This window comes from Ranitomeya imitator, chromosome 4 (assembly GCF_032444005.1).
Source record: "Ranitomeya imitator isolate aRanImi1 chromosome 4, aRanImi1.pri, whole genome shotgun sequence".
NCBI lineage: Eukaryota > Metazoa > Chordata > Amphibia > Anura > Dendrobatidae > Ranitomeya > Ranitomeya imitator.
This window is the reverse complement of record NC_091285.1, coordinates 705,527,486-705,553,709: the sequence shown is the minus strand read 5'-3', so window position 1 is coordinate 705,553,709 and position 26,224 is coordinate 705,527,486. Positions and strand designations below refer to the sequence as shown.

Below are 26,224 nucleotides of genomic sequence, written 5' to 3'. Positions count from 1 at the left end.
GCTCAGGACTGGCACAGAAGCCCAGAGGCCAATATTAATCTCCCTTTTTTTCAGGGAGAATTTATAAAACCCAAAAAAAAATAAAATAGGCTTTCTATGGCCCACTATTTGTGAGAGAGATGGCACACTCAGGACTGGCACACAAGCCCAAAGGCCAATATTAATCTCCCACTGTATTTTTATCAGGGAGAATTTATACACCCCACAAAAAAAAATACAGAAAAATGAAAAGGCTTTCTATGGCCCACTATGTGAGAGAGATGGCACACACAGGGATGGCACTCTAGCAGAAATGCCAAATTGCCAATCTTAATCTCCCACCAAAAAAAAAAAAAAAAAAAAAACAGGGAATGTCCTACAATTACTATCTCCCTGCCTGCAGTAATCTCAGCCAGGTATGGCAGGCAGCTACTATCTCCCTGCCTGCAGTAATCTCAGCCAGGTATGGCAGGCAGCAATAAGGAGTGGACTGATGCACAAATGAAATAAAAAGTGTGGACAAACAAAAAAGATAGCTGTGCAGAAAGGAAGGAACAAGAGGATTTGTGCTTTGAAAAAAGCAGTTGGTTTGCACAGCGGCGTACACACAGCAATGCAGCTATCAGGGAGCCTTCTAGGGCAGCCCAATGAGCTACAGCGCTGAGGGGAAAAAAAAAAAAAAAAAAAATTCCACTGTCCCTGCACACCGAGGGTGGTGTTGGACAGTGCAAATCGCTGCAGCACAAGCGGTTTTGTGGTTAATGGACCCTGCCTAACGCTATCCCTGCTTCTGACAAAGCGGCAGCAACCTCTCCCTAAGCTCAGATCAGCAGCAGTAAGATGGCGGTCGGCGGGAACGCCTCTTTATAGCCCCTGTGACGTCGCAGACAGCAAGCCAATCACTGCAATGCCCTTCTCTAAGATGGTGGGGACCAGGACCTATGTCATCACGCTGCCCACACTCTGCGTTTACCTTCATTGGCTGAGAAATGGCGCTTTTCGCGTCATTGAAACGCGACTTTGGCGCGAAAGTCGCGTACCGCATGGCCGACCCCGCACAGGGGTCGGATCGGGTTTCATGAAACCCCGACTTAGCCAAAAGTCGGCGACTTTTGAAAATGTTCGACCCGTTTCGCTCAACCCTACTCGTTAGCAATCAATCTAACTGAGTTGAGACAACAGGACACAATAAATGTAGTGATCAGATAAACAAATGTCCAGGTCTACATGGATCATAAACCACTTTGAAACAGTTATGTGATCTCTCTGAGTAAGGACATGCAAAAGTGAGTTAAATATCTATAAACACAAACAAAGGCATAATAGGATGACTAACATATATAGATACATGCAGGATTCAATGCCGAAGATCGAATGACTCAGATACCATCCAAGCTGCTTGCTGTCAGGGACTGGAGCAATAGACATGCAGGATATTTCAGCTCAGAGAATGAATGATATGTTGCAGATGATACAAAACTATGTAAAGCAGTTAATACAAGAGAAGATAGTATTCTGCTACAGATGGATCTGGATAAGTTGGAAACTTGGGCTGAAAGGTGGCAGATGAGGTTTAACAATGATAAATGTAAGGTTATACACATGGGAAGAGGGAATCAATATCACCATTACACACTGAACGGGAAACCACTGGGTAAATCTGACAGGGAGAAGGACTTGGGGATCCTAGTTAATGATAAACTTACCTGGAGCAGCCAGTGCCAGGCAGCAGCTGCCAAGGCAAACAGGATCATGGGGTGCATTAAAAGAGGTCTGGATACACATGATGAGAGCATTATACTGCCTCTGTACAAATCTCTAGTTAGACCGCACATGGAGTACTGTGTCCAGTTTTGGGCACCGGTGCTCAGGAAGGATATAATGGAACTAGAGAGAGTACAAAGGAGGGCAACAAAATTAATAAAGGGGATGGGAGAACTACAATACCCAGATAGATTAGCGAAATTAGGATTATTTAGTCTAGAAAAAAGACGACTGAGGGGCGATCTAATAACCATGTATAAGTATATAAGGGGACAATACAAATATCTCGCTGAGGATCTGTTTATACCAAGGAAGGTGACGGGCACAAGGGGGCATTCTTTGCGTCTGGAGGAGAGAAGGTTTTTCCACCAACACAGAAGAGGATTCTTTACTGTTAGGGCAGTGAGAATCTGGAATTGCTTGCCTGAGGAGGTGGTGATGGCGAACTCAGTCGAGGGGTTCAAGAGAGGCCTGGATGTCTTCCTGGAGCAGAACAATATTGTATCATACAATTATTAGGTTCTGTAGAAGGACGTAGATCTGGGGATTTATTATGATGGAATATAGGCTGAACTGGATGGACAAATGTCTTTTTCCGGCCTCACTAATTATGTTACTATGTTACTATGTAAAGTTGGAGCCATTGTCGTGCCGATCGCACTTCTTGTGCTCTGGGTTTCACAGTGATCACTTCTAAACAGACTTCAAACTTCCTTACACATTGATACGAGTTAATTTTCTTTTTTAAGAACATTTTATACACTTTGCTAACAGCTTCTGAACTGATGATATGATGGTCCTTTTCACATCTTGGTTCCTGAGACTATATATAAAGGGGTTCAGCATTGGTATCACTGCTGTGTAAAAAATAGAAGCAACCTTGTCTTGTATGGATAAGACACTGGAAGGAGAATGCAGGTAGGTGAAAAATATGGTTCCAAAGTACATCACAACACATATGAGATGTGATGAACAAGTGCTGAAGGCTTTCTTCTTGCCCTCTGCTGATGGTATACGTAAAATTGAGCGAATGACTAAGTAGTATGACAGAAAAATAGTCATCAATATACCCATTCCCAAAGCACTGACTATAATGAAAGTGACTATGTCACAGGTAGATGTTTCTGAGTAAGACAACCTGAGGATTAGAGGAGCATCACAGTAGAAGTGGTCAATTTGGTAGGACCCATAGAACTGAAGACTGAAAACACAGCTGGTTTGTATGCAGGACTGTAAGAAGCCAAAAGAGATGGAAAGTAAAACAAGACATAGACATTTCATCCTAGTCATTATGGAGACATAATGGAGAGGGTGGCAGATGGCAACATAGCGGTCATAGGACAAAGTGGAGAGAAGAAAGGCTTCTATGGTGGCCAAACCGGCTAAGAAGAAGAACTGGAGAGCACAACCTTCAAAAGAGATGGTCTTCTTCAAAGATATAAGGTCTGAAAGCATCTTAGGGGTTATGGTTGATGAATAGAAGATGTCCACCAATGAAAGGTAACTGAGAAAGTAGTACATCGGATTCTGGAGGTTAGAGGCGTTGTAAAAAATAGCCACAAGGGCAAGGTTTGAGAATATAGTGACAAGGTAGATGAAAACAAATAATATAAAGAGGACAGTTTTTAGTTTGTCATCATCAGTCAGTCCAGACAATACAAACACGGCCACTTGTGTTCTATTAGAGACATCTGTGGTGACATTAAAATTAAAGAGGGTAATACATAACTAGAGGCAAGAACCTAATCATAAGGCACAACCATACTACAACTTGAACATTTTTCTTGAAATTCAAAATAAGATTTTCAGGTTTGCAATCTTGCCTTGCACAGGCATGTACTATGGAGGACATAGAATGAACTTCAATCCAATATTGCGGCCAGCATGCAGCCAGCGGGTAAGGAAAGGGTGAATCAAACACCCAAAAACTCCGCCCATATGACCGAAAACCGGTCCCGCCAAATTCAGGTGACAGGTTCCCTTTACTAAGTGGGATTTATTGCCTTATAAATGGGGATGAGACCATCAGTTGTGTTGTGCAGAAGTCTGGTGGATACACAGCTGATAGTCCTACTGAATAGACTGTTAGAATTTGTATTATGCAAAGAAAAAAGCAGCTAAGTAAAGAAAAACGAGTGGCTATCATTACTTTAAGAAATTAAAGTCAGTCAGTGCGAAAAATTGGGAAAACTTTGAAAGTGTCCCCAAGTGCAGTGGCAAAAACCATCAAGCGCTACAAAGAAACTGGCTCACATGAGGACCGCTGCAGGAAAGGAAGACGAAGAGTCACCTCTGCTTCTGAGGATAAGTTTATCTGAGTCCCAGCCTCAGAAATCGCAGGTTAACAGCAGCTCAAATTAGAGACCAGGTCAATGTCACACAGATTTCTAGCAGCAGACACATCTCTACAACAACTGTTTAGAGGAGAATTTGTGCAGCAGGCCTTCATGGTAAAATAGCTGATAGGAAACCACTGCTAAGGACAGGCAACAAGCAGAAGAGACTTGTTTGGGCTAAAGAACACAAGGAATGGACATTAGACCAGTGGAAATCTGTGCTTTGGTCTGATGAGTCCAAATTTGAGATCTTTTGTTCCAACCACCGTGTCTTTGCGCGATGCAGAAAAGGTGAACAGATGGACTCTACATGCCTGGTTGCCACCGTGAAGCATGTCGGAGGAGGTGTGATGGTGTGGGGGTGCTTTGCTGGTGACACTGTTGGGAATTTATTCAAAATTGAAGGCATACTGAACCAGCATGGCTACCACAGCATCTTGCAGCGGCATGCTATTCCATCTGGTTTGCGTTTAGTTGGACCATCATTTATTTTTCAATAGGACATTGACCCCAAACACACCTCCAGGCTGTGTAAGGGCTATTTGACCAAGAAGGAGAGTGATGGGGTGCTACGCCAGATGACCTGGCCTCCACAGTCACCAGACCTGAACCCAATCGAGATGGTTTGGGGTGAGCTGGACCGCAGAGTGAAGGCAAAAGGGCCAACAAGTGCTAAGCATCTCTGGGAACTCCTTCAAGAGTGTTGGAAGACCATTCCCGGTGACTACCTCTTGAAGCTCATCAAGAGAATGCCAAGAGTGTGCAAAGCAGTCATCAAAGAAAAAAATGTGGCTACTTTGAAGAACCTAGAATACAAGACATAATTTCAGTTGTTTCACACTTTTTGTTAAGTATATATTTCCACATGTGTTAATTCACAGTTTTGATGCCTTCAGTGTGAATGTACAATTTTTATAGTCAGGGAAATACAGAAAAATCTTTAAATGAGAAGGTGTGTCCAAACTTTGGTCTGTACTGTATGCTATCAATATATACTGTATGCAGGCAAAATCTTTGTCTGGAGAGGACAGATTCCCTGTAAGATAGCCACTACAGATGAGTTTACCTTGAATTTTTCAAATAATTTGGATTCTCTGGAATCTGTTTTTTTTTTTGCAATCTGCCTTGCCCAGGAGGTCAGGAATTAACAAATATATACTTACCTTGCTACTGACTTGTCCTGCCATTGAAAATGACCACCATTCAATCCTCTACACTGTCCAGTCTCTTTCTTTCTCCTTTGGGCAATGTTCTCTTCTGCCTATTTATTCTGCTGTGGGACTTTTAGTGCCTAATTGACATTTGACGTTAGAAAGCCACGACGTGCTTTGCCTGAGGACCAGTGATTGCCTGAAGTGGCATACATCATGAAGTCAGGCACCAGACGATAGAAGAGGCTGGATGAAATAGAGGCCCAGAAAATACCCTGCTGTGACAGGACAGGTGAGCAAAGAGGAGGGTATTATTTTATTTTGTTTACACTTTATGGTTATTATTCTTTGGGATTTGGGAATGTAGTCTAGCTTGACAGTGAGTGGTGGTCTTCATCAGAGGTTTCACCGTAGTCTTGGTGAGAAGCCTTTCAATGTAAACCCAACTAAAAAGCCATCCTCAACTTGTAGGACAAAAAAAATCTTTACTATCCTCAGAAGACAAGGTTTCTTTACCATGAGAGTTATTAATCAGTGATCAACTGATCGACTTAGCTGGAAACAGAAAAAAACTAACCAACACATGCCTACTAGTGTGAATAGGTGCCAGATAACTTAACAATTCAAGAAAATATAAAGGGCTCTGAATTGTTTAGAATGGCACATCTGGAAAATTGGAACTGCATTACTGCCATAGAACATTGGTTAAATTTTGAAAAATTGGAAATGCAAAATTTGCTATAGGAAAATCTACAGTAAAAAGAAACTACTTAGCACATAGTTTGGCCAATGTATATGAGCCCAACTGCAACATCAATAAGTACCTGGGACTTTTCAAGACAGATGTAATAAAACATGACATTCACAACCTTACCTTTATAATCATGAGTGTTTTTCATTTAATCTTTCTTATTATACTCTCTAATTTATCTCCTGAATTATATCGTAAACTACAGACTTGAACACGTTCAATGTACGATCAAATGTTCTTTCATTACAGCCAAGTTTAATTCATTTTTTTAAATGAGTTTTTCAGGACGCAAAAAATCAGAGTCAATAAAAATCAATTTCATGATCAATTGACATTTTTTTTTTTCTGAGGCTTTCGAAAATAAATAGTCTTGGAATTTAGAGACAATATTAGAAAGATCTAGGGAATGACTGAGAAAAAGGAGACCCCGTGCGTGCTCTGTTATCTGTATGGTCTGACTTAAATATACAAAGATATAAATCCTGAGCCCTTTATATTATCTTATCTACCCCAGGAGGATGATTCTGTGCAGAGGTCCCAGTGCTGATTATTGTGGCCCAAACACAGCCCTGTGTGCTTTATTATAAATAATGGAAATATTAAATTAATTTATTAACATTACCTGAAAAGACTTCTCTCAATGGATCTTTGTGTTAGTTAAGGTCAAAGAATAATTCCATGCAGAGCCCAAATATTGGGTTCTTGACAAAGATTTCAAAGACTTTAAGCACAAACTTTCATTAACTACAGGTAATAAAAACAGTTTATCAATAAAATAAATGTCTAGTAGATAAAATGTCTTGCTAAAAACACCCCAAAAAGTATCAAAATAAATTATACTCATCCAGGAGTATCTTTTACTGGTCCTGTTCTGCTATTTACTACAACTTCACCGGTTTGTGCTTGATACCTGTAGTTCTGGCCTCAATGCTCAAGAAATGGTCACAAATGTTCCCCTAACCAATCACTTGTTAGACAATTATTGACTAAGTGGTAGGGATGAGCGAGCACTAAAGTACTTGGAAACTCATCTCACACTTTTACTCCACTTTAAGGACTGACAACAAAACATTCAAAAGTTAAAAAAAAACTGTTTTACTATATAATGACTTGTATTTATGACTAAATTTAAAAACTATTGAAAAAGTAATCATTTAAATAAACCAAAATTTACATTTTTATTAAAAAAATTGGAAATGTCGGTGTAATTTATGAAGGAAGGAAAAAGTGCCAAAAAGCATGGACTCAGAGACACAGACACAGCCCGTATTATATATACACATTCTGTTCAAATTCCTATGTAATGGTCCTCCTTGACTCATTAAAGCTATGCACTAAGTGCACAGCATTCCAAAAATTAGAAGCAGGGTCATCCATACACTCTTAATTAATGACCTACCTAAGAGGAGATGCTTTGATGTGGCTCGACCCCCTCTGGGAAACAGGGGACCCTGTTATGAACAGGTAATTCAGAACCACAATGGACCTTGAAGTTCAGAGCACACAAGGTGACCTGACATTTACCAAAAACATAGGACAAGCTCTGAGACGTGGAACCTCTGCTGACCGCAATCCCTAATCCTAACACACCACACTAGAGGTAGCCGTGGATTGCGCCTAACGCTCCCTATGCAACTCGGCACAGCCTGAGAAACTAACTAGCCCTGAAGATAGAAAAATAAGCCTACCTTGCCTCAGAGAAATTCCCCAAAGGAAAAGGCAGCCCCCCACATATAATGACTGAGAGTTAAGATGAAATACAAACACAGAGATGAAATTGATTTAGCAAAGTGTGGCCCGACTTACTGAATAGACCGAGGCTAAGAAAGATAGCTTTGCGGTCAACACAAAAACCTACAAACAACCACGCAGAGGGGCAAAAAGACCCTCCGCACCGACTAACGGTACGGAGGTGCTCCCTCTGCGTCTCAGAGCTTCCAGCAAGCAAGAAAAACCAATATAGCAAGCTGGACAGAAAATATAGCAAACAAAAATAACACAAGCAGAACTTAGCTTATGCAGGATAGAGAGGCCACAGGAACGATCCAGGAGGAAGCAAAAGCAATACTAGAACATTGACTGGAGGCCAGGATCAAAGCACCAGGTGGAGTTAAATAGAGCAGCACCTAACGACTTAACCTCATCACCTGAGGAAGGAAACTCAGAAGCCGCAGTACCACTCTCATCCACCAAAGGAAGCTTATAGACAGAACCAGCCGCAGTACCACTCATGACCACAGGAGGGAGCTTGGCCACAGAATTCACAACAGTACCCCCCCCTTGAGGAGGGGTCACCGAACCCTCACCAGAGCCCCCAGGCTGACCAGGATGAGCCACATGAAAGGCACGAACCAGATCGGCAGCATGGACATCAGAGGAAAAGACCCAGGAATTATCTTCCTGACCATAACCTTTCCACTTAACCAGATACTGGAGTTTCCGTCTCGAAACACGAGAATCCAAAATCTTCTCCACAATATACTCCAATCCCCCTTCAACCAAAATAGGAGCAGGAGGATCAATAGATGGAACCACAGGTGCCACGTATCTCCGCAACAATGACCTATGGAACACGTTATGGATGGAAAAAGAAGCCGGAAGAGTCAAACGAAAAGACACAGGATTAAGAACCTCAGAAATCCTATATGGACCAATGAAACGAGGCTTATATTTAGGAGAGGAAACCTTCATAGGAATATAACGAGATGACAACCAAACCAAATCCCCAACACGAAGTCGGGGACCCACACAGCGCCTGCGGTTAGCGAAACGTTTAGCCTTCTCCTGGAACAAAGTCAGATTGTCCACTACATGAGTCCAAATCTGCTGCAACCTATCCACCACAGTATCCACACAAGGACAGTCCGAAGACTCAACCTGCCCTGAAGAGAAATGAGGGTGGAACCCAGAATTGCAGAAAAACGACGAAACCAAAGTAGCCAAGTGTTAAGACTGGCGGAACGCACCAAGAGAGATGATATAGATGCGTTCGCAGTCCGGGGTCCACCGTGCAGGTGAAACCTGCTGCTAGGAAATGACAGACAATATGGCGGTATTCAAAAGTATACACGCGTGGGTTAAACCTCACCCAGCGTGAAGAAAGCGATCCTGTTGCGTCACAGGACCGCGGTACTGCACATAGAGCGCGAGCAAGTGGTCAGCGAACTAAACCCCAACAGGGATTGTAGTCCGATTAGACCCTTGCTGGCACTACACCACTACTGGGTGTGAAAGGAATTATATAATTAAGGCACCAAAGTGCGAACTGTGCCGTGCTGGCAGGCACCACTAAGCACCCAGACGTGGGTCAGGAAGCGCACACTGGCGCGTGGCACCGCACTGGCGGTCACAGCAGTAGACGCTGACACGTGTGTGACACGTTGAGTGATAAGTCGGGCGCTAGATAGCAGCCATACTCCATACGCGAACAATCATACAATAGGGTAGGGGTATTTAAAGAACGACTTGCACTCACAACAAACACACGTATTAAATTGAACACTAGCGCATGGCCGTGCGGTCATGCGCAGTTTATATAGTTGCAGGACATGAAGCGGCCACAGAAACTTTGCCCTTCCAAGACCTGCCAAGAGGACCAATAGAATGCGCTGCAGAGTCTGAGCACATGACCCTCGATCTCCAACGGGAGATCTTGCCCTGGGCATGCTCAGTGTGCGCAGACAAGGACTTAGTCCCAGAGAAGTCCACTCGCTGCTGACCAGTATAGGCTTTACAGGCAGAAGCTGGAGAAGCAGCAGTAACTCTTCTCACAGAGTCAGACTGAGCGAGACGCTGGGATCGACGTCCCTGCTGAGCAGGCTCCACTGCGGCTGGAGGAGAATGGGAGACCGCAGCGGAGACGGATCGAGATTCCCCCTGTGCAGCAGAGGAAACTCGACTCCTAACATTATCCCTCCTCCTAGGGCCCCCCCCTCCTTGGGCCTCGCTACGTTCGAAGGCAGCAATGAGCTGTGGGGCCCGAATGTTTTCAGCAGGCTCCCATGACCTGTTCTCTGGACCATAACCCTTCCAATCCACCAGATAGAACTTTTTGCCGCGTACCACCTTGCACCCCAAAATAGCGTTCACCTCGTAATCGTCCGTAGACGAACCCGATGTCCCGGCAGATGACTCGGAAAAACGGGACATGTATACATGTACAAGAGGGACACATGAAAGGTGTCGGTGATACCCAAGCGTGGAGGAAGAGCCAGGCGGTAGACCACAGGATTAACCTGTTCGAGAACCTTGAAGGGACCCAAGTAGCGAGGCGCAAACTTAGTGGACTCAACTCGCAGCCTTATGTTACGGGCGGAGAGTCACACCAAGTCGCCAGGAGCAAAGGTCGGAGCGGTGCGCCGATGAACATCGGCGGAGGACCTCATTCTCTCCTTGGAAGCCCGAATGGCATCCTGAGTGCGATCCCAAATGTCCCGTGCCTCCACAGCCCAGTCTGCCACCCTGGAATCGGCGGAAGACACGGGCATGGGCACAGGTACCCGCGGATGCTGACCATAGTTAAGGAGGAATGGGGTCTGTCCAGTGGAGTCAGCTACAGCATTGTTAAGAGCAAACTCCGCCCACGGTAGCAAAGATGCCCAGTCATCTTGTTTAGCAGAGACAATATGTCGCAGATATGTGACCAAGGTCTGGTTGGCCCTCTCTACCAACCCATTCGTCTCGGGATGATATGAGGAAGAGAGATTCAACTCAATGCTGAGAAGACGACAAAGCTCTCTCCAGAACCGAGACGCAAACTGGGGACCTCGGTCACTAACAATTTTGTCTGGCATACCGTGAAGACGGAAGATGTGTTTAACAAACAATGCTGCCAAGGCCCGTGCAGAAGGTAGCCGGGGAAGCGGCACCAAATGCACCATTTTAGAAAAATGGTCGGTGATAACCCAAATGACAGTACAGCCACGTGACTTGGGCAAACCCACCACAAAGTCCATCCCGACCATCTCCCAGGGCCTGTCTGCCACCGGCAGAGGGTATAACAACCCAGCTGGCCGTTGACGGAGAGACTTATTTTTGGCACAAGAGACACATGCCCGAACGTAGTCTCCAACGTCACGAACCATATGTGGCCACCAATACATTCTCGCCAACAAATCAGATGTCCTCTTTGCCCCAAAGTGTCCACCCACTCTGGACGAATGAGCCCACGAGAGAACCTCCGGACGCAAATTGATGGGGACAAAAGTCTTGCCCGGAGGCACAGACTCAATCGAAACCGGAGCTACGGTTCTCAGACTCTCTGAAGGGACAATGAGCCGAGACTCGTCCTCCTCCTCCACAGTTGACACCAGGGAGCGAGAGAGAGCGTCAGCACGAATGTTCTTCTCCCCGGCGAGATAATGTAGAGTGAAGTGGAACCGGGAGAAAAACAAGGACCATCTGGCCTGACGAGAATTCAGCCGCTGGGCTGTCTGTAAATAGACCAAATTCTTGTGGTCCGTGAAGACTTGGAATGGGAACCGAGCACCCTCCAAGAGATGTCTCCATTCCGAAAAGGCCAACTTCATTGCCAGCAACTCCCTATCCCCGATGGAGTAATTTCTCTCCGCTGGTGAGAAGGTTTTTGAGAAGAAGAAGCATGGATGCTTCCGACCTTGAGCATCCTTTTGATGGAGGACTGCTCCTGCACCAACGGAAGAGGCATCCACCTCCATTAGGAATGGCTTATCCACATCGGGACGATGTAAGATGGGAGCGCTAGCAAAGTGGGACTTAATAGAAGTGAAGGCCTTGGAGACCTCTTCGGACCACGATTTAGGATTCACTCCCTTCTTGGTGAGGGATACCAAGGGAGCTACCAGGGTTGAGAAGTGGGGGATGAACTGACGATAGTAATTTATGAACCCCATAAAGCGCTGCACCGCTTTCAGAGAATGGGGTTCCTGCCAGTCCATCACTGCCTGTAGTTTGGCAGGATCCATAGCCAATCCCTGGGCCGAGATGATGTAGCCCAGGAAAGGTAAAAACTCCTGCTCAAACATACACTTCTCCAATTTGGCATAGAGGAAGTTTGCCCGTAGGAGGTCGAAGACTTTGCAAACATCTCTCCGGTGGGAGTCAATATCTGGAGAGTAGATAAGAATATCGTCCAGATAGACTACGACCGAAATGGAAAGCATATCCCGGAAGATATCGTTCACAAAGTCTTGGAAAACGGCTGGGGCATTACAGAGCCCGAAGGGCATCACCAGATATTCATAGTGCCCATCCCTGGTGTTAAAGGCCGTCTTCCATTTGTCCCCCTCACAGATGCGAATCAGGTTGTAAGCACCCCGCAAATCTAATTTAGTAAATACCCTTGCTCCCCGAAGTCTATCGAATAACTCAGATATCAAGGGCAAAGGATACTTATTCTTAACGGTGATGGCTTTAAGGCCCCTGTAGTCTATGCATGGGCGCAATTCCCCATTCTTCGTCTGCACGAAGAAGAACCCTGCCCCTGCAGGTGACACTGACTTCCTAATGAATCCTCTTGCCAGATTTTCCTGGATGTACTGTGACATTGCCTCCGTCTCCGGGAGAGATAGCGGATAAACTCGACCCCGGGGAGGCTCAGCACCAGGCAAGAGATCAATAGGACAGTCATAGGGGCGATGAGGCGGAAGGACCTCCGCCGCCTTTTTGGAGAACACGTCTGCATAAGACCAATACTGCTTGGGGAGAGAGGATAGATCTGCGGGTACCTCAGTAGTAGCAACCTGAACGCACTCCCTCTGACACCTACCCCCACAAGATTCACCCCAACCCAGAATTCTGCCTGAGGACCACTCGATATGAGGAGAGTGGTACCGTAGCCAAGGTATTCCCAACAGGACCTCATCAATTCCTTCCGGAATGACGAGCAGAGAAATTATCTCCTGATGAGATGGCGACATGGACAGAGTAAAAGGGATGGTCTGGTGTGTTATCTGTGAGGGCAATGTCGACCCATTCACCACTCGCACCGTTACTGGTTGAGCAAGCATAACCAGGGGTATTGCGTGACGTTGGGCAAAGGCAGAAGACATATAATTGCCCTCCACCCCAGAATCCACGCAGAGCTCTACCGAGTGGGAGAATGAGCCAATAGTAATTGTCCCCTTAAAGGACAACTTAGAGGCAAACGTCGCCGTGTCTAGTGTACCTCCACCTACTACCACTAGACGCTGACGTTTCCTCGACCGCTGAGGACATCTGGTGGCTAGATGTCCTGACTGCTGGCAAACATGACAGACCCTGAGTGCACAAGCGGTCCGGGACTTAGATCCTGCTTGTGACACTTCCCTGGCCTCATGTGACTCAGGAACCAGGACCGGAAATTCCAGAGGTTTGGCGAAAGTAGGAGCCAGCCGAAACCTCTGCCTACACTGGGCTCGCTCTAACCTCCGCTCGTTAAAACGGAGGTCAATTCGAGTGGAGACAGTTATTAACTCCTCCAGTGTGGCAGGAATCTCCCTAGTGGCCAGAGCGTCCTTTACGTGGTCAGCCAAGCCCCTCCAAAATATGGGGATAAGAGCTTTATCCGACCAATCCAGCTCAGATGCTAAGGTGCGGAATTGGACGGCAAAATGACTGACCAAGGACTCACCCTGAGTTAATGCCAGCAATTGGAGTGCAGTATCATGGGTGACTTGAGGTCCTAAAAAGACCTGTTTCAGAGCGCTCAGAAACAGCGGAGCACTCTGCACCACATGATCGCCACGCTCCCACAGCGGCGTAGCCCATTCCAACGCCCTGTCCGACAATAGAGACAGAACAAATCCCACCATAGCCCGCTCTGTGGGAAAACGTGTAGCCAGGAGCTCGAGGTGAATAGAGCACTGACTCACAAATCCCCTACAAAACTTGCTATCACCAGAAAATTTTTCTGGCAGCGGGAGGCGAGATAATGTCGGAACAGGGGTGGCAATGGACATAGTAGCTGTAGCCACGCTGGTAGCCTGTACAGCAACTGCGGTAACATCCACAGCTGAGGTTGCGCTCTCAAGAGCCGCCAACCTACCCTCCAGCTGCTGGATATGCCGCAGAGATTGCTGTTTGTCTGTCATCACTAGCCAGACCCTGGCGCTAGTGTAATGTTAGGACTGGCGGAACGCACCAAGAGATATGATATAGATGCGTTCGCAGTCCGGGGTCCACCGTGCAGGTGAAACCTGCTGCTAGGAAATGACAGACAATATGGCGGTATTCAAAAGTATACACGCGTGGGTTAAACCTCACCCAGCGTGAAGAAAGCGATCCTGTTGCGTCACAGGACCGCGGTACCGCACATAGAGCGCGAGCAAGTGGTCAGCGAACTAAACCCCAACAGGGATTGTAGTCCGATTAGACCCTTGCTGGCACTACACTGCTACTGGGTGTGAAAGGAATTATATAATTAAGGCACTGAAGTGCGAACTGTGCCGTGCTGGCAGGCACCACTAAGCACCCAGACGTGGGTCAGGAAGCGCACACTGGCGCGTGGCGCCGCACTGGCGGTCACAGCAGTAGACGCTGACACGTGTGTGACACGTTGAGTGATAAGTCGGGCGCTAGATAGCAGCCATACTCCATACGCGAACAATCATACAATAGGGTAGGGGTATTTAAAGAACGACTTGCACTCACAACAAACACACGTATTAAATTGAACACTAGCGCATGGCCGTGCGGTAATGCGCAGTTTATATAGTTGCAGGACATGAAGCGGCCACAGAAACTTTGCCCTTCCAAGACCTGCCAAGAGGACCAATAGAATGCGCTGCAGAGTCTGAGCACATGACCCTCGATCTCCAACGGGAGATCTTGCCCTGGGCATGCTCAGTGTGCGCAGACAAGGACTTAGTCCCAGAGAAGTCCACTCGCTGCTGACCAGTATAGGCTTTACAGGCGGAAGCTGGAGAAGCAGCAGTAACTCTTCTCACAGAGTCAGACTGAGCGAGACGCTGGGATCGACGTCCCTGCTGAGCAGGCTCCACTGCGGCTGGAGGAGAATGGGAGACCGCAGCGGAGACGGATCGAGATTCCCCCTGTGCAGCAGAGGAAACTCGACTCCTAACACCGAGCTGGCCCGATTATTAAGGGCGAACTCAGCCAAAGGCAAAAAGGACACCCAATCATCCTGATCAGCAGAAACAAAACATCTCAGATATGTTTCCAAGGTCTGATTGGTTCGTTCAGTTTGGCCATTTGTCTGAGGATGGAAAGCCGAAGAAAAAGACAAATCAATGCCCATCCTACCACAAAAGGCTCGCCAAAACCTCGAAACAAACTTGGAACCTCTGTCAGAAACGATGTTCTCTGGAATGCCGTGTAAACGAACCACATGCTGAAAAAACAATGGCACCAAATCAGAGGAGGAAGGCAATTTAGACAAGGGCACCAAATGGACCATCTTAGAGAAGCGATCACAAACCACCCAAATGACCGACATTCTTTGAGAGACGGGGAGATCCGAAATAAAATCCATAGAGATATGCGTCCAAGGCCTCTTCGGGACCGGCAAGGGCAAAAGCAACCCACTGGCACGAGAACAGCAGGGCTTAGCCCGAGCACAAATCCCACAGGACTGCACAAAAGAACGCACATCCCGCGACAGAGACGGCCACCAAAAGGATCTAGCCACCAAATCTCTGGTACCAAAGATTCCAGGATGACCAGCCAACACCGAACAATGAACCTCAGAGATGACTTTATTCGTCCACCTATCAGGGACAAACAGTTTCTCCGCTGGGCAACGGTCAGGTTTATTAGCCTGAAATTTTTGCAGCACCCGCCGCAAATCAGGGGAGATGGCAGACAAAATTACCCCCTCTTTGAGAATACCCGCCGGCTCAGACAAACCCGGAGAATCGGGCACAAAACTCCTAGACAGGGCATCCGCCGTCACATTTTTAGAGCCCGGAAGGTACGAAACCACAAAGTCAAAACGGGAGAAAAACAACAACCAACGAGCCTGTCTAGGATTCAACCGTTTGGCAGACTCGAGATAAGTCAAGTTTTTGTGATCAGTCAAGACCACCACGCGATGCTTAGCTCTTTCAAGCCAATGACGCCACTCCTCGAATGCCCACTTCATGGCTAGCAACTCTCGATTGCCAACATCATAATTTCGCTCAGCAGGCAAAAATTTCCTGGAAAAGTAGGCGCATGGTTTCATCACCGAGCAATCAGAACTTCTCTGCGACTAAACAGCCCCTGCTCCAATTTCGGAAGCATCAACCTCGACCTGGAACGGAAGCGAAACATCTGGTTGGCACAACACAGGGGCAGAAGAAAAACGACGCTTCAACTCCTGAAAAGCTTCCACAGCAGCAGAAGACCAATTGACCACATCAGCACCCTTCTTGTTTAAATCAGTCAACGGTTTAGCAATGCTAGAAAAATTAGCGATGAAGTGACGATAAAAATTAGCAAAGCCCAGGAACTTCTGCAGACTCTTCAGAGATGTTGGCTGAGTCCAATCATAAATGGCCTGAACTTTAACAGGGTCCATCTCGATAGTAGAAGGAGAAAAAATGAACCCCAAAAATGAAATCTTCTGAACACCAAAGAGACACTTTGACCCCTTCACAAACAAAGAATTAGCACGCAGGACCTGGAACACCATTCTGACCTGCTTCACATGAGACTCCCAATCATCCGAGAAGACCAAAATATCATCCAAGTATACAATCAGGAATTTATCCAGGTACTCTCGGAAGATGTCATGCATGAAGGACTGAAACATTGATGGAGCATTAGAAAGTCCGAATGGCATAACCAGGTACTCAAAATGGCCTTCGGGCGTATTAAATGCAGTTTTCCATTCATCGCCCCATTTGATACGCACAAGATTATACGCACCACGAAGATCTATCTTGGTGAACCAACTAGCCCCCTTAATCCGAGCAAACAAATCAGACAGCAGCGGCAAGGGGTACTGAAATTTGACCGTAATTTTATTTAGAAGGCGGTAATCAATACAAGGTCTCAGCGAACCATCCTTCTTGGCCACAAAAAAGAAACCCGCTCCCAATGGCGACGATGATGGGCGAATATGACCCTTCTCCAAAGACTCCTTCACGTAACTCCGCATAGCGGCGTGCTCAGGTACAGATTAATTAAACAGTCGACCCTTAGGAAACTTACTACCAGGAATCAAATCGATAGCACAATCACAATCCCTATGCGGAGGTAGGGCATTGGACTTGGGCTCATCGAATACATCCCGGTAATCAGACAAGAACTCTGGGACCTCAGAAGGGGTGGATGATGAGATAGACAGAAATGGAACATCACCATGTACCCCCTGACAACCCCAGCTGGACAAAGACATTGATTTCCAATCTAATACTGGGTTATGGACTTGTAGCCATGGCAACCCCAACACGACCACATCATGCAGATTATGCAACACCAGAAAGCGAATATCCTCCTGGTGCGCAGGAGCCATGCAAATGGTCAGCTGGGTCCAATACTGAGGCTTATTCTTGGCCAAAGGCGTAGCATCAATTCCTCTCAATGGTACAGGACACTGCAAGGGCTCCAAGACAAACCCACAGCGCCTAGCAAACTCCAAGTCCATCAAATTCAGGGCAGCGCCTGAATCCACAAATGCCATTACAGAATAGGAAGACAAAGAGCAGATCAAAGTAACGGACAAAAGAAATTTTGACTGTACCGTACCATTGGTGGCAGACCTAGCGAACCGCTTAGTGCGCTTAGGACAATCAGAGATAGCATGAGTGGAATCACCACAGTAGAAACACAGCCCATTCTGACGTCTGTGTTCTTGCCTTTCAGCTCTGGTCAAAGTCCTATCGCACTGCATAGGCTCAGGTTTATGCTCAGATAATACCGCCAAATGGTGCACAGATTTACGCTCGCGCAAGCGTCGACCGATCTGAATGGCCAAAGACATAGACTCATTCAGACCAGCAGGCATATGAAATCCCACCATGACATCCTTAAGGGCTTCAGAGAGACCCTTTCTGAAAATAGCTGCCAGCGCACATTCATTCCATTGAGTGAGCACGGACCACTTTCTAAACTTCTGACAATAAATCTCTATCTCATCCTGACCCTGACACAGAGCCAGCAAATTTTTCTCTGCCTGATCCACTGAATTAGGTTCGTCGTACAGCAATCCGAGCGCCAGAAAAAACGCATCAATATTACATAATGCAGGATCTCCTGGCGCAAGGGAAAATGCCCAGTCTTGAGGGTCATACATAGTAACATAGTAACATAGTTAGTAAGGCTGAAAAAAGACATTTGTCCATCCAGTTCAGCCTATATTCCATCATAATAAATCCCCAGATCTACGTCCTTCTACAGAACCTAATAATTGTATGATACAATATTGTTCTGCTCCAGGAAGACATCCAGGCCTCTCTTGAACCCCTCGACTGAGTTCGCCATCACCACCTCCTCAGGCAAGCAATTCCAGATTCTCACTGCCCTAACAGTAAAGAATCCTCTTCTATGTTGGTGGAAAAACCTTCTCTCCTCCAGACGCAAAGAATGCCCCCTTGTGCCCGTCACCTTCCTTGGTATAAACAGATACTCGTGGATACGTGGGTCGCCACGTAATAAAGAAATAATGATTTTAACTTGTTGAACTGGGCCACCAGAGGAGCGGGGTTTCAAAGCCAGAAACAGTTTACAATTATTTTTAAAATTCAAAAACTTAGCTCTATCTCCAGAAAATAACTCAGGAATAGGAATTTTAGGTTCTAACATAGGATTCTGAACCACTAAATCTTGAATGTTCTGTACTCTTATAGTGAGATTATCCATCAAAGAGGACAGACCCTGAATGTCCATGTCCACACCTGTGTTCTGAACCACCCTGATGTATAGGGGAAAAGAAAGACAGAACACAGTGCAAAGAAAAAAAAATGGTCTCAGAACTATTCTTTTCCCTCTATTGAGAAGCATTAGTACTTTGGGCCTCCAGTACTGTTATGAACAGGTAATTCAGAACCACAATGGACCTTGAAGTTCAGAGCACACAAGGTGACCTGACATTTACCAAAAACATAGGACGAGCTCTGAGACGTGGAAACTCTGCTGACCGCAATCCCTAATCCTAACACACCACACTAGAGGTAGCCGTGGATTGTGCCTAACGCTCCCTATGCAACTCGGCACAGCCTGAGAAACTAACTAGCCCTGAAGATAGAAAAATAAGCCTACCTTGCCTCAGAGAAATTCCCCAAAGGAAAAGGCAGCCCCCCACATATAATGACTGAGAGTTAAGATGAAATACAAACACAGAGATGAAATAGATTTAGCAAAGTGAGGCCCGACTTACTGAATGAGTCCCTTCTCCCTCTCACAGACATAGCCTCCCTTCATGACACAGATGCTGCTGCCACTTTTTATAACACCACAATAACAACAACACTCGATTCGGCCACCCCACTCATGCATAGTAAAACTCGTGCAATTAACAGGCAGCCCTGGCTGACCAGCCTGACCAAAGAATTGAGACGGGCTTCCAGGATTGCTGAGCGGAGATGGAAGCGATCCCACTCTGCCGACCACTTCACTGCATACAAGCAGTCCCTCGCCAGCTTCAAGTCTGCGCTCACTGCCGCAAAACAAACTTACTTCTCATCCCTCATATCCTCCCTGTCCCACAACCCTAAACAGCTTTTCAACACTTTCAATTCTCTACTCCGTCCCCCCGCACCTCCTCCCTCCCCCCTCATTTCTGCTGATGACTTCGCCTCTTTCTTTAAACAGAAGATCGATACGATCAGAGAAAGCTTTGGCCCACAGCGCCCACTGCCCCTCTTAGCTGCTCAACCCTGCTCCTCCAAAACCAGCTTCTCCACCATGACAGAAGATCAGCTCTCCACCCTCCTGTCAAGATCACACCTCACCACCTGCACGCTTGACCCGCTCCCATCCCACCTCATCCCTAACCTTTCCACGGTCTTCATCCCAACCCTAACACACCTCTTCAACCTCTCACTCACAACAGGTGTCTTTCCCTCATCCTTCAAGCATGCCAAGATCACACCCATCCTCAAAAAGCCCTCCCTCGACCCATCCTCTGTGTCTAGCTATCGCCCGATATCTCTTCTCCCTTATGCCTCCAAATTGCTGGAGCAACACGTCCATCTTGAACTGTCCTCCCACTTCTCCTCCTGCTCCCTCTTTGATCGGTTACAATCAGGCTTCCGTTCCCATCACTCAACTGAAACTGCCCTAACTAAAGTCACCAATGACCTACTAACTGCCAGGAGCAAGCGACACTACTCTGTCCTCCTTCTCCTGGACTTGTCTTCTGCCTTTGACACTGTAGACCACTCCCTTTTGCTACAAATCCTCTCATCCCTTGGCATCACAGACTTGGCCCTTTCCTGGATCTCGTCATATCTGACAGACCGAACATTCAGTGTCTCCCTCCCCCACACCACCTCCTCACTTCGCCCCTTGTCAGTCGGTGTTCCTCAAGGCTCTGTTCTAGGACCCCTACTCTTCTCCATCTACACTTTCGGCCTGGAACAGCTCATAGAATCCCACGGTATGCAGTACCATCTCTATGCTGACGACACGCAGATCTACCTCTCCGGACCTGACCTCTCCTCCTTGCTTACCAAAATCCCGCACTGTCTGTCTGCCATTTCAGCCTTCTTTTCTGCTCGCTTTCTACAACTGAACATGGACAAAACAGAATTCATCATCTTTCCCCCATCTCACTCTACCCCTCCACCAGACCTATCCATCAATGTCAATGGCTGCTCACTATCCCCAGTCCCACACGCCCGGTGCCTCGGGGTGATCCTCGACTCTGCCCTCTCTTTCAAGCCACATATCCAAGCCCTTGCCTCCTCCTGTCGTCTCAAACTCAAAAATATTTCCCGGATCCGTGCTTTCCTTGACCGCAACACTGCAAAAACGCTAGTGCATGCCCTTATCATCTCCCACCTCGACTACTGCAACCTCCTACTCTCTGGACTCCCCTCTAGCACTCTGGCACCACTCCAATCCATCCTACACTCTGCTGCCCGACTAATCCACCTGTCCCCCCGCTATTCCCCAGCCTCTCCCCTGTGTCAAGCCCTTCACTGGCTTCCTATCGCCCAGAGACTCCAGTTCAAACCCCTCACACTGACATACAAAGCCATCCACAACCTGTCTCCTCCATACATCTGTGACATGGTCTCCCGGTACCTACCTACACGCGACCTCCGATCCTCCCAAGACCTCCTTCTCTACTCCCCTCTCATCTCTTCTTCCCATAACCGCATCCAAGACTTCTCCCGTGCTTCCCCCATACTCTGGAACTCTCTACCCCAACACATCAGACTTGCGCCTACCATAGAAACCTTCAAAAAGAACCTGAAGACTCATCTCTTCCAACAAGCCTACAGCCTGCAGTGATCCTCAACCTACTGAACAGCCGTACAGCCAGCTCTTCCCTCTCCTAGTGTATCCTCACCCACCCCCTGCAGACTGTGAGCCCTCGCGGGCAGGGTCCTCCCTCCTTATGTACTCGTGTGCCTTGTTATCTGCTCATGTTTAATGTATTTGTCTATATTTGCCCCGTATTCACATGTAAAGCGCCATGGAATAAATGGCGCTATAAAAATGTATAATAATAATAATAATAATAGGAAAGATAGCTTTGCGGTCAACACAAAAACCTACAAACAACCACGCAGAGGGGCAAAAAGTCCCTCCGCACCAACTAACGGTACGGAGGTGCTCCCTCTGCGTCTCAGAGCTTCCAGCAAGCAAGAAAAACCAATATAGCAAGCTGGACAGAAAATATAGCAAACAAAAATAACACAAGCAGAACTTAGCTTATGCAGGATAGAGAGGCCACAGGAACGATCCAGGAGGAAGTAAGACCAATACTAGAACATTGACTGGAGGCCAGGATCAAAGCACCAGGTGGAGTTAAATAGAGCAGCACCTAACGACTTAACCTCATCACCTGAGGAAGGAAACTCAGAAGCCGCAGTACCACTCTCATCCACCAAAGGAAGCTTATAGACAGAACCAGCCGCAGTACCACTCACGACCACAGGAGGGAGCTTGGCCACAGAATTCACAACAGGACCCCATCATCTCGAATTTTCTGGCCTTCCTGGTGACCTTCTGTAAAGTTTTCGATAAGCCTAGTACTGCATCTCCTGAGTAGTCTTCCCCTCCAAGCTCACATAGACGGTCCAGATGAAATAAACCTGTGAGTAAACCATCGTTTCCATCCATGACCGTCCAAGACTCTCCTGTTCCACAAGCTGCCGATGCAGCCACCCAAGCAAGATCCAAGAGGTCTAATAAAAGGGGGCTGGCAAATCTGCAGCCTGAATCTGGTGCTGAAATTGAAATATGGTATCCCTGTGGTTGTAAAGAACATTCAGATGGTCTCTGCCCTGTGAAGACTGTACTCCAAAACCCTGGGTCAGTAGGAGAGGCTGTCCCTGGCGAGAGTACTTCCTCTCCATCTAACTTAATGACTGTTTCTCTGCCTTCTTGGAGCTTTGGTGTGTTTAAGCCACTGTCATTCGGAGTCGGTGTATGGTCTCCATTCTACTGCTCCAGAACCTGGTGTGGGCGTTGTCTGATAATGGCCGAGCCCTGCTAAAGAGCAGTCTAATCCTGCAAGGACAACTACAGCTCCAAGTTGGAGCCTTATACATGAAGAAGTTTGTTTTCCATATGCTGTCTGTTATGCTCATGGGTCATTCTGAGCTACGGACTCTACCATCTGCTCTGGTCAAAAGTTCCAGTAAAGTGCTTCGTTTGAATCTACCCAGTCTTGAAAAGTGTCTGGTTCCCATGCGTCAAAGACAGTTAGGAGTGTCATCTTCTTCTTCAGCCGGTCTGCTAGTCATCGAGTCAAGGCGTGCTAATGTCACCGAAGATGGGGAAGCTGTGATGATGTCTCCACACATCTCCAGCGACTATACCAGTTAGCGGTTAGTCGTCGAGGCAATGTGTGCTGACATCACTGAAGATGGGGAAACGGTGACGATCTCTCCACACATCTCCAACGACTATACCTGTAATCCATTCTAAGGAACATCCCCGCCGTTTGGACAATTTCTTCTGGATAATGGGCAGAAGATGGTTCCTATGTGGATACCTTCAGCGTCCTTGTGGCCGGTTGGTGAAGATTTCAAAACAGAAGTTTGTTCACCGTAATATTTCTCTGACCCGGAGGAGGTGTTGTTTCTTAAAATAGTCGGTAGTTCTTTTTCCTTTTCTGTTAATAAATAAACTTCACTAATAAGCTTGGTTTATGGCAAAACATACAAGTACTTGTCATTTTCGTGCCACAAGCACACTTGTGTTTTTTGCCTGCGATTCTAATTATTCATTAATATTTTGCTTTTGTCTTTGGTACTAGGTCTTTTTCTTTTTTTTGTAATTAATTTTTTTATTTCATATTTGTTGCTGTAATGTTCAATGTTCATAATATTTAGTTATTAATAACTGTATACATAATTGTTCAATTCATAATAATAATTTTTATCTACGTATAATTTATCTTTTATATATTTTTCATTGTATAAATCTTTTTAATCTGTATAATCATTGGCAATATTTTGGCTTTGTTGTATATGCATGTTGTTCAAATAGATTACGGTGTTATGGAACTTTTATATCTGTTTATCTTCCGCCCACTTTACAAATTGCTTATGTCAATCATTTACCCCACCGGTGTGTTTTCCGGTTTAGGGCTATTTAAGTGGGATACATGGGTCTTTTGGAATGTCATGATTAAGGGAGCATAGTCTCCAGAAACGCATTGAGATTCTTACCCATATGGTTCGTGCTGAAATCTGTATCCTCTATGCTTAAAGGGAACCTGTCACCCCGAAAATCGTGGGTGAGGTAAGCCCACCGGCATCAGGGGCTTATCTACAGCATTCTGTAATGCTGTAGATAAGCCCCCGATGTTACCTGAAAGAGGAGAAAAAGACGTTATATTATACTCACCCAGGGGCGTTCCCGCTGCTGGTCAGGTCGGATGGGCGTCTCCGGTCCGCTGCTGCGCCTCCCATCTTCATTACAAGACGTCCTCTTCTGATCTTCAGCCACGGCTCCGGCGCAGGCGTACTTTGCTCTGCCCTGTTGAGGCAGACAAAGTACTGCAGTGCGCAGGCGTCGGGCCTCTGACCTTTCCAGCGCCTGCGCACTGCAGTACTATCCTCTGCCCTCAAGAGGGCAGAGCAAAGTACGCCTGCGCCGGAGCCGTGGCTGAAGATCAGAAGAGGACGTCTTGTAATGAAGATGGGAGGCGCCGTAGCGGACCGGAGACGCCCATCCGACCTGACCAGCAGCGGGACCGCCCCTGGGTGAGTATAATATAACGTCTTTTTCTCCTCTTTCAGGTAACATTGGGGGCTTATCTACAGCATTACAGAATGCTGTAGATAAGCCCCTGATGCCGGTGGGCTTACCTCACCCGCGATTTCCGGGGTGACAGGTTCCCTTTAAAGTTTGTGAATAAAGAAAACTCGTTTTTACGGATTTGGTGAAGCTGTATATTCTCTTCCTTTTTTTGTTGTTCTCCACACTCATCTATAATGACTTTTCCTGTGTTCAGTATCCAAGAACTTCTCTGCTACCTGTCAGGCAAAATTTGAACCCTATGAGAATGTTTCCAGTTTCCATGTGTCCGGCTGGTGAAGATGTTAAGACAGCAGCATTCAAGTCCCTGTTACCTATGTACCTGGAGGAGGTGGTCCAGCTCATTGTGGAAGCTAACCCTGTTGAGCACCAAGAGACTTTGTTTTCTGAGATTCCTGGTGACCCTCCTGCTTTTTTCTACCCTGAAGATGGCATGTTGGCCTGGAATGTGTGTGGACCTATTCTTCTTATGCAAATTATCCTGGCGAGCTTGAAGAAGAGGGGCCGTAAAGGGGGGGTACTGTAACAACCCTACTGGTAACACTGCATGGCCTTCCATCCCCCACCTGCATTACACTCAAACTCACTTATCTGGGCCTTATTGTGACTTCTCTCTGCTGCCAGCTCCATGCTGTGCGCCTCATGTCTGCTGTTTGCTCTGTGCATGCTCTGTCTGTGAGCATAGGGGGGCAACGATGGCAACTCCTGTGTCTTATTGAGTCTGTGTGCACCTTGCTAAGCTGTCTCCAGCCAATTTCCATGATGCTGTCTGTATTTAGGAGATCCCCACCCATTGGTGGGGGCCTCTGCAACTTACTCCCTCAGTCAGTTCTTGCTGCTGAGGTGCCAGGCCCTGTCTCTCTGACTCTTGTGTCAGCCACCCAGGGTGGCATTGTACCCTGGTCTTTGTCCTGTGTTAGCCACCCAGTGGGGCATAGTACCCTGGCTTGTGTACTTGTGTAGCCACCCAGTTGGGCATTGTACCCTGGCTTGTGTCCGTGTCTCTGTGCCTTCTCTCATTCCTGACTCTGTCTTAGTCTAGTCCTGCTCCTGTGTTCATTTATATCCCTGTCTTGGTTTGCTTTCTCTGCTATGCGTACACTGGGTCTTGCTTTGCTCTGCTCTGCACTCTGTATCTAGCTTTGCTCTGCTCTGCATTTTGTGCCTTGCTTTGCTCTGCCTTTGGCTCTGCTCTCTGAGAACTTGCTTTGCTCCTAGTTCTGCAATTTGTGGCTTTGCTCTGCTTTCAGCTCTGCACTCTGTGTCTTTCTTTGATCTGCTTTTGGCTCTGCTCTCTGTGACCTTGCTCTGCACTCTGTGGTTTTGCACTCAGCTCTGCACTCTGACTTTGCTTTTCTCTCAGCTCTGCATCTGTGGCTTTGCTCTGTGGCTCTGCTCCTTTCGGTTCTGCTTTGCTCCGATTCTTGCGGTTCTTCCTTGCTCTGCCTCCTGCATCTCTGCACTTGGCTCCGCTTCCCGCTTTTCGGCTCTTTGCTCCACCTCCTGCTCTTGGCTCCACCTCCTGCATGTCCGCACTTGGCTCCGCCTCCTGCCCTTGGATCTGCCTCCTGCGTTTCCACACTTGTCTCCGCCTCCTGCAATTCTATTCTTGGCTCTAGCTCCTGTGCTTCCGCTTTGCATCCGCTCTTGCGGTCTTTCTCTACCTAATCATAAGTCCTCCAGTCTGAACAGGTTCTTACCTGTTTAACATACCTGCCTGCAGACAGGTCCCTACCGGTTCTTCCAGTGTACTAGCCTTGTCCACCAGTCCTGCTAGAGCCAGCCGTATCTGCCTGCCAACCAGAGAGCCAGCCATGCCCGCCTGCCTGCTAGTGACTCTGTTGTACGCATCCGCCTGCCTGTGTCTCAGTCAAGCCCGCCTGTCTGCCAGAGTGCCAACCGTG

General features: G+C 47.0%; 1 protein-coding gene across 1 annotated transcript; it reads right to left on the bottom strand.

The window, feature by feature from the left end:
- Positions 1-2,487: 2,487 nt before the first annotated feature.
- On the bottom strand, positions 2,488-25,848 carry LOC138674824 (olfactory receptor 5B21-like). Its single transcript, XM_069762640.1, has 2 exons — positions 25,668-25,848; positions 2,488-3,434 (listed from the first exon to the last, which is right to left on the bottom strand). Exons 1-2 carry the CDS (start codon positions 25,846-25,848, stop codon positions 2,488-2,490), a joined length of 1,128 nt encoding a protein of 375 aa, XP_069618741.1.
- Between the last annotated feature and the right edge of the window lie 376 nt (positions 25,849-26,224).